This window comes from Scylla paramamosain, chromosome 18, assembly GCF_035594125.1.
Source record: "Scylla paramamosain isolate STU-SP2022 chromosome 18, ASM3559412v1, whole genome shotgun sequence".
Classification (NCBI taxonomy): Eukaryota; Metazoa; Arthropoda; class Malacostraca; order Decapoda; family Portunidae; genus Scylla; species Scylla paramamosain.
In genome coordinates this window covers 257,501-272,464 of record NC_087168.1, presented here as the reverse complement: position 1 = coordinate 272,464, position 14,964 = coordinate 257,501, and the positions used below count along the sequence as shown (strand labels likewise).

General features: G+C 46.3%; 1 protein-coding gene across 4 annotated transcripts in view; it reads left to right on the top strand.

Moving 5' to 3' along the window:
- LOC135108969 (caskin-1-like) overlaps positions 1-14,964 on the top strand; it is a 106,092-nt gene that overhangs the window by 19,598 nt on the left and 71,530 nt on the right. For all 4 annotated transcript variants that reach the window (XM_064019878.1, XM_064019879.1, XM_064019876.1 and 1 more), the window contains exon 2: positions 8,082-8,932. In XM_064019878.1, the coding sequence (XP_063875948.1) occupies positions 8,350-8,932 (583 nt within the window). In that variant the 5' untranslated portion in view covers positions 8,082-8,349. The remainder of the gene's footprint in view (positions 1-8,081; positions 8,933-14,964) is intronic.

Genomic DNA, 14,964 nt, shown 5'->3' with positions numbered 1-14,964 from the left:
CTCTCGTGTTGTTTATGTGTACAATAATGTAGTGAAGTTATGTTTAGTTTTGGAGGTCGTGGTGAGGTCGTGTGATAGTGTAGTGGTGGTGGTGGTGGTGGTGGTGGTGGTGGTGGTGTTGTGTAGCGGGGGGATGTGGAGTGGGGGAGGTGGAGGTGGAGTATAATAAGTCTGGTGGAGTGTGTGTAGTAAATTGTGTGGTGGAGTGTGTGTAGTAAATTGTGTGGTGATGTGGAACGGTGATGCTGTGTGTGTGGTGTGTCATTGTGTGGTGAATGTGGTGGTGGTAAATGTGAATGTTATTAGAGCTGGTGATGGTCGTAGTGATGGTGGTAAGGAATGCTGGTGATAGTGATGACATTAGTGGTGATGGTGATGATACTATGTAGTGTCAGTGATGATGGCCGTGGTGTTGATGGTACGAAATGCTAAAAGTGGTGGTGATGATATTGTACTAGTAGTGGTGGTGCTAATAGTGGTATTCGTGGTAACAGTGCTGATGATGGTATTAGTAATGGTGGTGGTGGTGGTGGTGGTGGTGGGGGCTGGCAAGGGGAGGAAGGGTGTTAAGACGTAATTATACAACAGTTCTGTGAGGGGAGATGAGAGTTTTTGTCCGTGTGTGTGTGTGTGTGTGTGTGTGTGTGTGTGTGTGTGTTCAAGGGGACGAAAGAGAGAGAGAGAGAGAGAGAGAGAGAGAGAGAGAGAGAGAGAGAGAGTTTGAAGGAAAACGTAACATACGAGAGCAGAATAGCTTAGCATTTCAGTAAAAAATAAATAAATAAATAATAATAATAATAATAATACTTCCATACTCTTTTCATGATTAATTTTTCAAAGACAACATACGCCGGTGTTTTAGTGGCTTGTTAAATCGAATCAGTCATTTATCATCACTCGCACTTAAGCCAAGCCAAGCCAAGGCATTTAAACAAGTAATAAAAGATACTTGCATTCATTTCAGTAAAGATAACAAGGAGAGGGGAGAACTATTGACATTTCGTGCATTAGGAGGAAGGGGGCACTAGGTTGAGGACAGGACATGACAGGAAAAATCTTTGGTAACATTCATTGATATATCCTACCGTATATTAATAATAAGTACGAGTATCTGGATATTTAAATTTACTCCTTGTATGCCTAAGTTGTTCTGTATCTACCTGTGTATTACGTTATTTCTCTATCTATATATTTTTTTTCCTGTGTATTTCTATTTTTTTGTTTATCTGTCTGCATATGTCGGTCTGTGTACCTATCAGTGTGTTTGTCTGTACGTATGCTCTTTGTTGTTTCTGAATCTATATTTGTTTGTGTATCTCTTAACTTGTCTCTGTATCTGTCTGTCTGTACTTGTCCGTGCATCTTTTAGTTGAAGGATCTTTCGTTGGTGTAAGTAAACAGGTTCCAAGGTGATTTGAATACTGCACTGTTAAGATTCTTGCTTATTTATTTATCTACTGACTTATTTGTTATCTTTAGCTGTCGGCCAGTTTTTTTTTTTTTTTTTTTCGTAAGCAAGCTGACTAGTTATTTGGTCTAGATTTATTTGCATGTTAAGGTTTTATTGTGTGTGTGTGTGTGTGTGTGTGTGTGTGTGTGTGTGTGTGTACAAGATAAGACTCAGACTCGCGTTGTCTTGTCTCCATATCTGTTTTTACCTTGCATAGTCTTAAAATTGTGTATGTGTGTGCGTGTGTGTGTGTGTGTGTGTGTGTGTGTGTGTGTGTGTGTGTGTACTATCTATTTTTACCCATCATAGCCTTAAAACGTGTGTGTGTGTGTGTGTGTGTGAGCGACTCTACACGTGCACACGCCCGCATACGTGTACACCGTCTCGGAATGGTGTACACGAAGGGTATGCTGAAAGCCTCTCAACAGCTTGGTAAACTTTGGAGAGAATGAATAATGTAAACTTAGCGAAGCCTTCTTGGGAGCAACAAGCGGCTATGTGTGGCATGGAAAAAAGGTGGTGGTGTTGACTCAGTGCTTACTTACCTTCCTTGTTAACGAATGGATAGAGTGCGATGGCGAGTGATTGGGTAAGCAGATATACGCTCCCTGAATATGTTGAAGCAGCGCCAATGAAGAAATAACACCACAGATCTGGGACTGCGATTAATGATATGGTGATGAAGTGAATCTCTCTCGCCTTCCTCTCACGATAAGGAATGATCATCACTATGCGCTTTTTTATATTATTATTATTATTTTTTTTTTTTTTAAGAGTTGCTAATCTATGTGACGCAGTGAATAAATAAAACTGGGATTGCGATTAATGATTAGATGATGAAGTGAACCCCTGATGAAGTGAACCCCTTTCTCCATCCACTCACAATTAGGAATGATCGCCACTTTTAATGTTTCGATATTCTTGTGGACAATTCTCTTTTGGGACTGACATCTTCAGTGTACCGTTTTTTTATTTATTTATTTTTTTTGCCGACTTTTTGCTGCCCTTGGTCAGAACCTCTCACATAATAATGATAATTTATATCCGACAAGATTTTTTCCTAGGAATTTGTTTAATATTATGATCTTTATTATTTGCACGATATTTTTAACAGTATTGTAGCTAAAGTAAAGAGCGAGTTTAATCCTATGACTGATAATAATTCTGTGACATTCTGGTTTTCATTCAGAATGCTTAAATCCTTCTTTAGTCAATTATTTGTACTATTTGTTATTAACTGCGCCAGAATACAACTACAGCTACTGAAGATTTTGTCCAGTTTTTTTTTTTTTTTTTTTTTTCTAAAACGCCTTGTACTTTCGTAAGGACGTTTCAAAGACGAGACAGGTGTTAAGCCAAATTCTCGTGAGTGTTTTCCTAATATTGCTGAAATTTTATTGAATTATCACTGAGTTCATAATTATTACACGTTTTACTCTCTCATAAAGACTATTTTTCAAAATCCAGAGTTATCAAGCCAAATTCTCATGAGTGTTTCTTAATCATTATTACAAAAACGTTGTTAAAGGATCATCATATCACGAAAACATTCTTGCAAACCCCTATTACTTCACCCAGAACCTGTTAAAGCTCAAGATGAGACGCTGAAATTAAGAATACCGTTTATAGTGCTGAAGTGCAATGAGTGAGTAGAGGCGAGGTGTGCTAGAGGTGCAAGAGGCAGGGTAAGGGATGGCGGGATGAAAAAAAGGGTAAAGGGGAGAGCAGCAAGGGAAGTAAGCACAGACACGGGAGCTGCGTCAACAAACAGGCCGATAAGAGGAGCCTTTCACCCAGCCCTCGACACCACCACCACCACCACCACTACTATCACTACTACCCTACCAACACACCCCCCATTCTCCAGCACTCCACTTCCTCCGTTTCCGTCATTCCTCCACCTAATGTAGCTATACCAAACACACACACACACACACACACACACACACACACACACACTGCTGGTCTGTCCCACGTCGTCTTGTTTCAACTCCCTCTCTCTCTCTCTCTCTCTCTCTCTCTCTCTCTCTCTCTCTCTCTCTCTCTCTCTCTCTCTCGTCCTCCTCCTCTTCCTCCTACTGCTACTACTACTACTACTTTTATTACTTCTACTACTACAACAGCAACTACTACTATTACTACAACAACAACAACAACAACAACAACAACAACAACAACAACAACAACAACAACAACTACTACTACTACTACTACTACTACTACTACTACTACTACTACTACTACTACTACTACTACTCCTTCCTTCTCCTCCTCCCTTCTCCCCCGGCTCCCATCCTTGCCCCTTCCCTCCCCTCCCCTCCCAGCCCCGCCAGGAAAGGGGACGCCTGCCTCCTCATGAACGTGACGCCCTCGTTCCTTCTAATGTGTCCTGGTGTGTTCGGCCTTCCGTTGCTACACTAATGGGGCTTCGTTTTTGTCACCACTTTTTGTATTCTCTTCGCTGGCAATGAGTACTCGCTATTTTTTTTTTTTTTAATCCCTTATTTTTTTTTTTTTATCATTCGTTTTTTGTATTTATATTTTTGTTATTTGTTTGATTTGTTTCTTTTCATTTTTTTATTTTTCATATTTATTTATTATATATATATAAATATATATATATATATATATATATATATATATATATATATATATATATATATATATATATATATATATATATATATATATATATATATATATATATATATATATATATATATAATTTTTTTTTTTTTTTTTTTTTTTTTTTTTTTTTTTTTTTTGCTTATTATTTTGCGTTATTCATCAACACTTTCTTGTAGTGCTAATGTTTAATGAAAGTGGCACTGATAGAAATAGTAAAAACAACGATAATAGTGATAATAATAATAATAATAATAATAATAATAATAATAATAATAATAATATACTTCAGCTAATTTACGCTTATAAAACAAATAATTTGTCTCAGATCAAGGAACACAAACAAGTCAAAATCAGAACAGAATCTAATAGTAACACACACACACACACACACACACACACACACACACACACACACACACACACACACACACACACACACACACACACACACACACACACACACACACACACACACACACACACACACACAGAAGCAAATGAAATCCACAAAATAAACACATTAAAAGATCAAGTCACTTGCCAGGGAAAGCTGATCAGAAGAGAATCAAAGTAAAGAGAAGAGGAGGAAAAAGAGGAAGATTAGGAGCATAGATTATACTAAGAATTCACAGCTGAGAAAGAGGAAGAGTAAAATTGAGGTTGTAGGCTGTAGTAAAAAGCGAAGGAAAACGAAGAGGAGGAGGAGTATTAGAAGCATAGACTGTGGCAAGAATTCACAAGAGAGAAAGAGGAATAGGAAGATGAAGAGGAATATTAGCTTTGTATATTGTAGTAAATCATTAACACCAGCCAGTTAGAAAGAGGAGGAACATTAGGAACGCAGATTATACCAGGCATTCACAAGGGAAGGGAGAAGAGGACTGTAGACTGTTAGTAAGGGAAGGCAGGCAGGCAGGCAGGCAGGCAGGCAGTCTGTCTGTCTCTCTTGTGCCCCTCGGCCGCTGCAAACAGTCCACCCTCTTAGTGTGTGAGTCCCTCGAAGGTTTATTTAATCACCACCTCTCTCGCCGCTAAGAGAAATGACTCCAGTGTGGTTAGGACTCAGCATGGAGGGTGTCCTGAGGCGCCACACACACACACACACACACACACACACACAGGCAGGCTAGGCTCGTCTCTCCCCCACCCAGTAAATTATCTGTGCCTTGACTAAAAGAGGAGCTGTTATTTTCTTCGAGTGGTCATGAGTCCAGTGTGAGGTACTTTGTCATTCCCTTAAGAGTGGCAGTGGTGGTAGTGATGAGAGAGAGAGAGAGAGAGAGAGAGAGAGAGAGAGAGAGAGAGAGAGAGAGAGAGAGAGAGAGAGAGAGAGAGAGAGAGAAGGTGGTGGTGGTGGTGGTGGGGGTGATGGTGAGTGTGGTGTTGCTGGAAATGGTGTGATGTGTTGTGGTGATTGCTGAATAGTTGTAAGCGCTACTACTACTACTACTACTACTACCACCACCACCACCACCATCACCACTCCACTACCACCACCTTCATCTCTTCTACACAACGTTGCTTCATATACAAAATCAAAATTATAATCTACGTTGTTCTAATGCAGAGTTTGATTCTGACTAAAGAGAATCTGAAAAGTTGGCATAGATGGAACAGGTTTGGTGAGGAGACGGGGGAGGGGGGGAGGGAGTGAAGGGTGGTTAGGTAAGGTTAGTTAAGGTCAGGTGAGGTGAAGCAAAGAAAGGTTAGGTAGGGTATGGTGTGGTAAGGTATGGTATGTTGGATAAGGTCACGCTGGGTTTACTTTGGTTAGATCAGGTAATGTAAGATTGGGTTGCATAAATTTTACTAAAATTAGGTTAGGTTAAGATAGTTAGGTAATGTAAGGTTTGTTAAGGAAGGTTAAGTAAGATTAAATTAGGTTTGGTAAGGTTTGGTTTGATTTAGTTAGCTAAGGTCAAGTTATTGAACATAATCCAATTTTATCCTCGCTAAAACAAACCAAACTTAACCTATTACCAAACTTAACCTTGCCTAAACTGACCTACCCAACCAAATGAAACAAGCAGCAAAGCCAGGCGCCAATTTTTAGTACGAAGATGAGTGCGTGGTACTGGCAGTGAACGATGAAGGCGGAAGGTCTGTCACTCACTCATGATTGCTTTATCTCCCTCTGTGTAGTCGCTGTTTCCTTGACAAATACCAATGTACTATTTATCTCTGTATGGTTCCACTTGAATGATTCTTTTATCTTTCGTTATTTAGCAGCTCTTGTGAGTGTTATCTTATCTCGTTGCAATGGGATGGTTGTTCCTTCCCGTCATGTATTTGTTGTTTCTTTGACTACCACAAGGACTGCCACGTGTAGGTCTGATGGTTTCCCGCAGCTTCCCTTGTTTTCTTATGCTCTTATGTTCTTACGCAGTGCTCTTTTCATGCCTTGTTACATAATTGTTTCGTTAGGTACTGGGAGTAATCTTTTTTTTTTTTTATACATGTGTGTGTGTGTGTGTGTGTGTGTGTGTGTGTGTGTGTGTGTGTGTGTGTGTGTGTGTGTGTGTGTGTTTGTGGTATGTGTGTTCTTTTCTTGTCTTCTCTCGTTCTTATGTTCTTTTGCATTGTTTTCATTTCTTGTTACGTAGTTGTTTCCTAAGCTACTGGGAATGCTTTTTTTTTCGTGTGTGTATGTGTGTGTGTGTGTGTGTGTGTGTGTGTGTGTGTGTGTGTGTGTGTGTGGCCACCTCCACGCTATCACCCCGCGGGCGGCCAGGAGTGGGGGCGGCACCTGAGCCCCGCCGCAGCAGACCCCCGGCAGCCGGTCTTTCAGTGGCCTGAGTGGAGCCTCTTGTTGGCTGCAGATAAATCTTTTATTAGTGAGACTTAATGGAAGGAACCAGTGTTCACTTTACTGCCGGCTGCTTTAATTGTGTGGCGGCGGCTCCTGCTTTTCCTACTTCTCTCTCCTGCTTCTACTGGGCGCACACTCGAGGTTGTAGTGAAGCGTCTCCAGTTACTTTTTTTTTGCTTGGAGAACATGAAGTGAACTTTATGAAGATATGTGAGAGGCGTTTGTCTTGTATTTATCTTGCGCTAATGAACGTGTTTGCTGTGTTTGAGGACAGTCTTTCTGGTTGATTAATTAGCCAAGGGATCATAATTAAATCTTAATATCCGCCAGTGTGTGGAGGTGAAAGGCGGCGAGTCGAGCGTGGCCCGGCCAAGGCTGTCGAATTACAACCCTGAACCGTCACTCGCCAAATTATGTGGGTGGTCTGCCCGCGCCGAGGGACCTGAAAGACCTGATCGGCCGGGTATTCGCATATACTTTTTACACGACACTTATCTTAATTAAGGATCCGGTCCGAGGAACATCTGTCTGCGGTGTGACATCGGAGCAGCCGAGTAGAATTGTCAGGAGCACTTCGATAAGGTCGCTGTGAAAGGTGAGCCTCACGTGGCACCAGATGTTGCCAGGCTGCTGCTGCTGCTGCTGCTGCTGCTCCCGGTGCGCTCCGCTGAAAGGAGAGAAAACACTGTATGCGTAGTGGAGTACCCGAATGGAGAGGGAGGGAGAGGGAGGGAGGGAACTTGTCAGTGGGCAAGCATGCTGCTGAGAGAGAGAGAGAGAGAGAGAGAGAGAGAGAGAGAGAGAGAGAGAGAGAGAGAAAGAAGACAGTCAGACAGACAGACACAGTAGACAATCAGACAGACAGTGTAACTCCTCATAAACATATATGTAACACAATGCCGCGTCGAGACACCCGTGCCATCTTGAGGAGTGGCACTGATGATCACAAATAGACTCAGTACATAATTTGACCAGAAAGTTCATCCTGAGCCAGTATTGCGCATCACCCTGCCGTGCGTCACTCACCACCCGCGGGACAAAAGTTGCTATGGAAGGGAAAGCAGAGGCAGTGGCACTGTGACGTTGTGTGCTAGTATCGTCACCCTCTCCTCACGTGTTTTCCTTCGCCGTGACCCTCGACCAAGTCTCCTCCACTTGGCGTAGATGTTTTTTACTGATAACTTACCTTTTCAGGCTCACCACGAATGTGTGTATATAATTAGTGTTTGGTGGCGAGCACGGCGTGGCGGCGGACGCAGCAAGGATCAGTAGCATGAGTGTGAAGTGTGTCAGTTGATGGTGTGTGGTGACTGTAGGAAACCCCATCAGGACCAAGGATATCAATGGTATGGGTAATAGTAATCCAGAGATAGCTGAGGCCCCTTGCCAGGGTTAAGGCTCCGCCACCCTGCCTCAGCCCGTCCCCCACGCCACCCTCCACGCCCATCCCCACGCCCTCACGATGGTGACGCGGGCGGGCAAGCAGAGGGAGCTGTCCTCCACGTACCAAAGTTTCGCCGACACGGGACCCACGTACTCCTACCTAGACCTGAGCCGCGCCCGCAGCGATGAGTCCCTCATGTGGACCGCAGGGGAGGAGGCGGCGGCGCTGGTGGCTCAGCTGCGGGCTTCCCTCGCCTCGCCCCTCATGCGGCCCGCCGAGGAGGAGGAGGAGTTCCTGGAGGAGGAGGAGCTGGAGCAGTCCTTCCTCACCCTGGGCAGGTCCTCTCTGGGCAGGGCGTCCCTGGACCGCTCCTCCATAGGGAGGTCGTCCCTGTACAGCACGGGCCGCTCGCTGTCCTTCACCGACCTGCACTCCGCTGCCACATCGGCCGAGGACCTGCGGCTCATCTGCTTCCATCCGTCACGCCTCCCCTGCAGCGCCCACTGCGCCTCCCCACACTCCTCCTCCTCCTCCGCTTCCTCCACAGCCTCGTCACGCAGCGCCGCCTCCACCGGCAGCAGCGGCGCCAACCTGGTGGTTGGCGGCGGCGTGCGGCGCCCCACCATGCGTACGTTCGGCAGCTGGCGCAACCTCCTCAAATGTAAGTTTTCCTCACACGGCTAGAGAGAGGCAGGGGCAGTGGTGCCTTGGGCACTGCCCCTCGCTGGCGCCACTCCCCCCCTCCATCTTTCCTTTTTCCTCCTGCCCACCCTTGCCCCGCCAGCGACACACCCATTGTTCACAGCAAGTACAGTACTCTGCTGACACACGACACCCAACACTGCTCCTGCACCCGCTGCTGCTGGGCACACACACACACACACACACACACACACACACACACACACACACACACACACTGGCACACACGGGTCTTTGATGATTTTGCGAGTGTCTAATTTAACCAATTTCTGTTCCCCCCTTCCCTTATTTTATATGTTTATGACTTCCTCCTTACCTTCTTTCCCGCCCCCCCTTCCTTCCCTCTCTTTCTCCTCTTCCTCTCCTTATTTCCTTTTCCTGCTCTTTCCTTTCTTCGCTTCTCCTCTTGTTTCCTCCTTATCTTCTATCATTACTTCCTTCCACCCTCTCCTTTCCTCTTCCTTTCTGATTTCTTCCTTCCCCTCTGCTCTTCTTTTATTCCTCTTATCTCTTCACTCCTTTCTTCTCTTTTCTCCTCTCTTTTCTCACCTCACCGCCTTTCTGTACGTCATTTTTTCTCCTCTTATCCTCTCTCGTTTCGTCTTCATTCCTCTCCCTCTTTTCTCCTCTTAGCATTTTTTCCATCTCTTTTTCTCTCTCCTCTCATCTCAAATATTTTTTTCTCTTGTCTCCTATTTTGTAATCTCATTAATTCTTTCCCCCTCTATTTTTTTTTTCCTTCTTTCCTTCCTCTTACTGTTGTAGCACATGTTTCCGCCACGTCTCCACCACAGAGTCTGCCCTTTACGTGGCGTCCCCAAGGAGGCATTGCAACCCTCACAGCTCACAGCTCCCAGTTCCTGCCTGCATCACCTCTACTCGGGGCGCCCCTGAGGAGGTTTCAGGGATAGAAGTGAAGATGTTAGAACGACCTCTGTTGGCAGTGCTAGTCATTATACTGCTTGATTGTCGTGGGAGTTTGTGGAAGAATTGATAATGAAGGAGGAGGAGGAGGAGGAGGAGGAGGAGGAGGAGGAATATTACCGAGCCCTTGAGTCATGGCCATTAAGCGCGTCCCTGCAGCGTCCTCGGGTCACCCTGCAGGCGCTCGACGGTCTGGCAAGGCACCGGAAGGGCGAGGTTGGTTTGGCAGGGTACTCGCGTCATAACAGTGAGTAACCTTGGGACTCTGCCGCCGCCGTCACGTCCAGAACCCGCCAGCAAACTTCAGTTAACCCTTTGTCTACTCGCGGTGTCCCTTGAGGCTCTGAGTTCACTGATAGTTTAGTTCTCTAGCATGACTCTCAAGCGGTGTGAAGGCTTAACATTGTTGTACTGTGCGTGTGGTGAAGGGACGGCTGAAGTATTACACTGTTACTTTCTGCACATTATTTATTTATTTATTTATTTATTTATTTTATTTTATTTTTCTTTATTTTTTTCTTTATATGTTTTGAGTGGAAGGGGAAAAAATGTTTAGTGAGCAGATCTTAAGATTTGAATCATGAACATGCAATTACACACACACACACACACACACACACACACACACACACACACACACACACACACACACACACACACACACACACACACACACACCAAACCAAACACTTTCGCCCCATCTCCTCCTGGCCTGGCGTGAACCCGGACGCGCGGAGAGGCTGTTATGGTGCATCTTTGCTCCCTTTTATGGCCAAGCTTTCCATGCGCGTATTGAGGCATGACGAGGAGCGCGGGGGATGGAAGCTGATGGCCACGAAAGGACCCGGTGGTGTTCGTGGGTGAAAAGTCTCGTGGTATGTGGTGCAGGCGAGGCGTCGGGCAGGGTGCAGGCGCGCTGGCTTGGCAGGAAGGGAAGTGTCCTTTGTCTGGGTGGCGCTGTAATGGTAGCGTGGGGCTGCCCGCTCTGTCCTACCCGCGAGGTACGGCAGGGCCTCACTCAGCCCGCCAAGCCTCGCCAGTCGCCACCTCCCCCTCGCCTCGCCTCACGCACTCAGGCAGAGCGACCCAGCCACCTGCCTGTCAGTTAACTCAACCCAGCTGCACCTTCCTCCTTGCATCAGCCACACCTGTCTGTCAGTCAACCTAACCTACCTACACCTGATACTTTGCGTCAGCCAAACCTGTGTAACAGTTAACTAAGCTGGGTACACCTTACCCCTCCCGTCATCCACACCTGTCCCATCTATCACCTTACCCCACACACACACATCTCTGTCACTAGTCGCCCATTGCATCAGCCACACCTGTCTCATCACCTTACGCCACCTACACCTACCCCTGTCACTAGCCACACCCTCCATCAGTCACCTTACTTCTGTCCATAAGTCACAAAATCACACGTTTTTCATCAGTCACACCTGCCGTCAGTCACCAGTGGACACTTCCATCATTTCTCTGCCTGTCAGCCACCCTTCACCGGCTACTCTTTCTGTCAGCCACCTTGCTTGAGCCACACTTAGCAATCAGTCAGTCCTGCTCACCTTAAAAACCAGGCACATTCTTCTGTCAGTCAGTCACCTTGCTTCACACACACACACACACACACACACACACACACACACACACACACACACACACACACACACACACACACACACACACACACACACACACACACACACACACACACACACACACCTGGTGTCATCACTCACCCCGCAGCCTTCACACCTGTCAGCCATGCACCGTCCACACTGTTCCATCAGTCACCCAAGCGCGGCAACTCCTCCCTGTCAATCACCCTGCACAGCCTCACCCCGCAGCAGTCACACCTGTTTACCTAATCTGCACCTGGTCCACCTCGCCAACTCGCCATCTCACTGACTCGCCAACCAGTCCCCACGTGCAGTACTTCTCGCTCGTAACTCTTAACTCATTGCCTCCCCCCGTCATTCTTCTGTCCTCGCACGTAACACATTCTGTCATACGCTTGTCCTCACACGTAACACAGCGTCACATACTTGCATTAACGGTTACAGTGTTACGCCACCCTCTGCATTCTACCAATGTATGGTTTATGTACCCAGCTGCCTACCTGCCTACCTACTTCTTGGCCTCCTTTATACTCCTTTCTTCTCACGTAACATATTCCGTCTCTTGCATTAACCGTTACCTTGTTACGTCAGTCTCTACTTTCCACCCATACATAGTACACCTATCTACCATTTCCCTTCCCTCACCCCATTCCCACTCCCGTCCTTTCCCGTAACACATCAGCCATCTCCTGCATTAACCGTTACGGAAATGTCGTCAGTTTCCCTACTTTGCTCCCATATAATAGCTTACCCACCCAACGCTTCCCTGTAGTACTTCAACTTATCGCTCCGATGCTCCGCGGAATCCAGGAGAGACAAAGTGAGTTGCTTGACGCAGGAAAGGTGTCCAGATGCGAGGCGATCCCGGCAGCATAATGAACCTGTTTCTGTTCTTTCTCCCTCCTTCCCTCCTTCCCGAGATGCAGGCGGACTGTTGTTATCCTCATCATTACTGCCCCGTCGCCGCCGCCTCATCACCCAGGCAACAATTAGGCGGCGTAGAGGCAAGGAATGTTCTCATAAGCCGGGTTTTGTTATTAATATTAGCGGTGCAGGAAGGGGGCAAAGCAAGCGGCATGGTGCAGCTGCTGTGGGGTGCAGGTGGTGGTGGCGGTGGTGGTGGTGGTCACCGTGCCGCAGCAACAGGTGGCCGGGCGGGGGATAGGGTGGGACAAAATTCTGCGCGTGTTTTAGATGCTCATTATATACCCGTTGCATATTGATATTCTGGTCGCCTGGGACAGCTGGGGACCCGGTCAGCCACACCGATTCTTTTAATGGCCAGTGCGGTATTTTAGCTGTTTGTTTGTTGGTGGAATCTGTGCATCGCGCCTTGTAAACGACCCAGAATGTCAAATACGTTTAAAAGTAACCAAGCGAGATACGACGTCCTGTCACTCAAACATACAAGTGCAAGCGTATCTTTTACCTTCAAATCGTATAGTGACGCGTGTATTGTGGACGCACTGCATAGCTCGCTCATGTCAGTTGACTTGGCGCATGAACTCTTAAAGGCGGCGAACATCCTTCACCTTCACGGCCACGGGGAGGTGAGGGTAGCTCTGCATTCCTCTCGCCAGCCCTCCACTAGCAGACAAGTGTTCCCAGCACCCGGGCGCCACTACCTACTCCCAGTCAGTGCATCACAACACGCAGTACAAGTACTTAACCCTACCACTACACCACACCAGCAGCGTGCCCGGTATTCCAGCATTAGCGGCGCAGCGGGATCTGGCAGCAGTGTCTCCTAGCGTGCAGTCACTCGGGGTCACCACGCTGAGAGAAGAGAGGCAAGGAACTCTGTCCCCCGTGGCGGGTGTGGGCAGGCTGGAGCGAGGCGCGGGAGTGAGGGAGTGAGGGGGTGAGGCACGGCTGGGTGGCCACGGAGGTCGACTATCATGTGTTACGAGATTCGCGAGTTTCATTCACCCACAGGTAGCTTCGTTCATCCCTCCGCCTGGCTGCTCCTCCCACGCCGCTCCCACGCACTCAGAACAGCCATACTTCCGCTCATATATGCACGTGCGCTTAAATTCCATACGTATTTACATCAATACTTGCAGTCATGTACATCGAGACGTAGACTGATAGGTACATGGACTGGTAGTTACGAGTAAATAAATGAATAAGTAGGTAGAAAGGTAGGTAGATATTTCATTGATAAAAATCTCTCTCTCTCTCTCTCTCTCTCTCTCTCTCTCTCTCTCTCTCTCTCTCTCTCTCTCTCTCTCTCTCTCTCTCTCTCTCTCTCTCTCAACATATGTACATACTTAGATAGACAAACAACCATTCGCATATTTCTAACAGATAACACGGCTGTACAGTACACAATGTCACACACACACACACACACACACACACACACACACACACACACACACACACACACACTATCAGACCAACTTTAAACATGACCGAAATAAAACAGAATAGATACATACACTCATATCTTCTCGATCACAACTAACAACAACAACAACCCTGAACACCAAATTAGATCCTGAAAACACACAGCCCAACACCTCCCTGTCAACACTTACACACACACACACACACACACACACACACACACACACACACACACACACACACACACACACACACACACACAAGCAGCCGCCAGTGATCTCCTTGACTCCACACTCGACACTCACTCCACACACTCAATATAGTCATGGTCATTAAGTGAGGAACATTGAAAACACACCAAATGAAACTATGCTATAAGAACTCACCACAACTGCACTATAAAATTCCACAAAAATAAACAATAAACCCGCACTGTGTTTATCGTTTCTCTCTGCCAACGTTATGTCCTCTGATGTGCTGAGGATCACTTAGAAGACTTGTAATGAGTGACGGAACAAATAAACAACAGTTCAAGGGAGTGAAGGTTGCTGTGTTTTTTTTTTTTTTTATCACTGTACACAAAAACATTAAAAAAAAAAAAAAAGATGCTGCAAGGATCCGTCAGACCTACACATGTCTACCTCCTCAAATTCTCGATAGCCGTTTTTGACTACATTCTTTTAAGGACTGACACCTGCAGTGGGTCTTTTGCTTATAGTTTTTTTATTCTTTTTGTCCCATCTTGTATAAAAATATTTCCCCTGTCATCCCCATCCACAAATTTGTCCAGTCATTTAAACCTCCCTATTGACTCAGCACTAACAGCTTGAGTACTGAGTCTCTTATTGTCATGATCTGAGATTCTTAATGTTCTTATCCATTAATTCATCTAGTCTTCTTTTAAACCTCCCTAAAGATTCCCCACTAGCAACCTGAGTACTTAGTCTCCACTGTATTCCTGCTGTGATGTAAGGGAGCTGTCGGGAACCCACCACCAGCAGAGATAGACAGAGTGGTCGTCGTGTCTGTCAGTGGCTCGCGTGAGTGGTGATGACCAGGGCGGCGGGGCTTAAGGGCGCGCCAAGGACAGACGAAGGCGGCG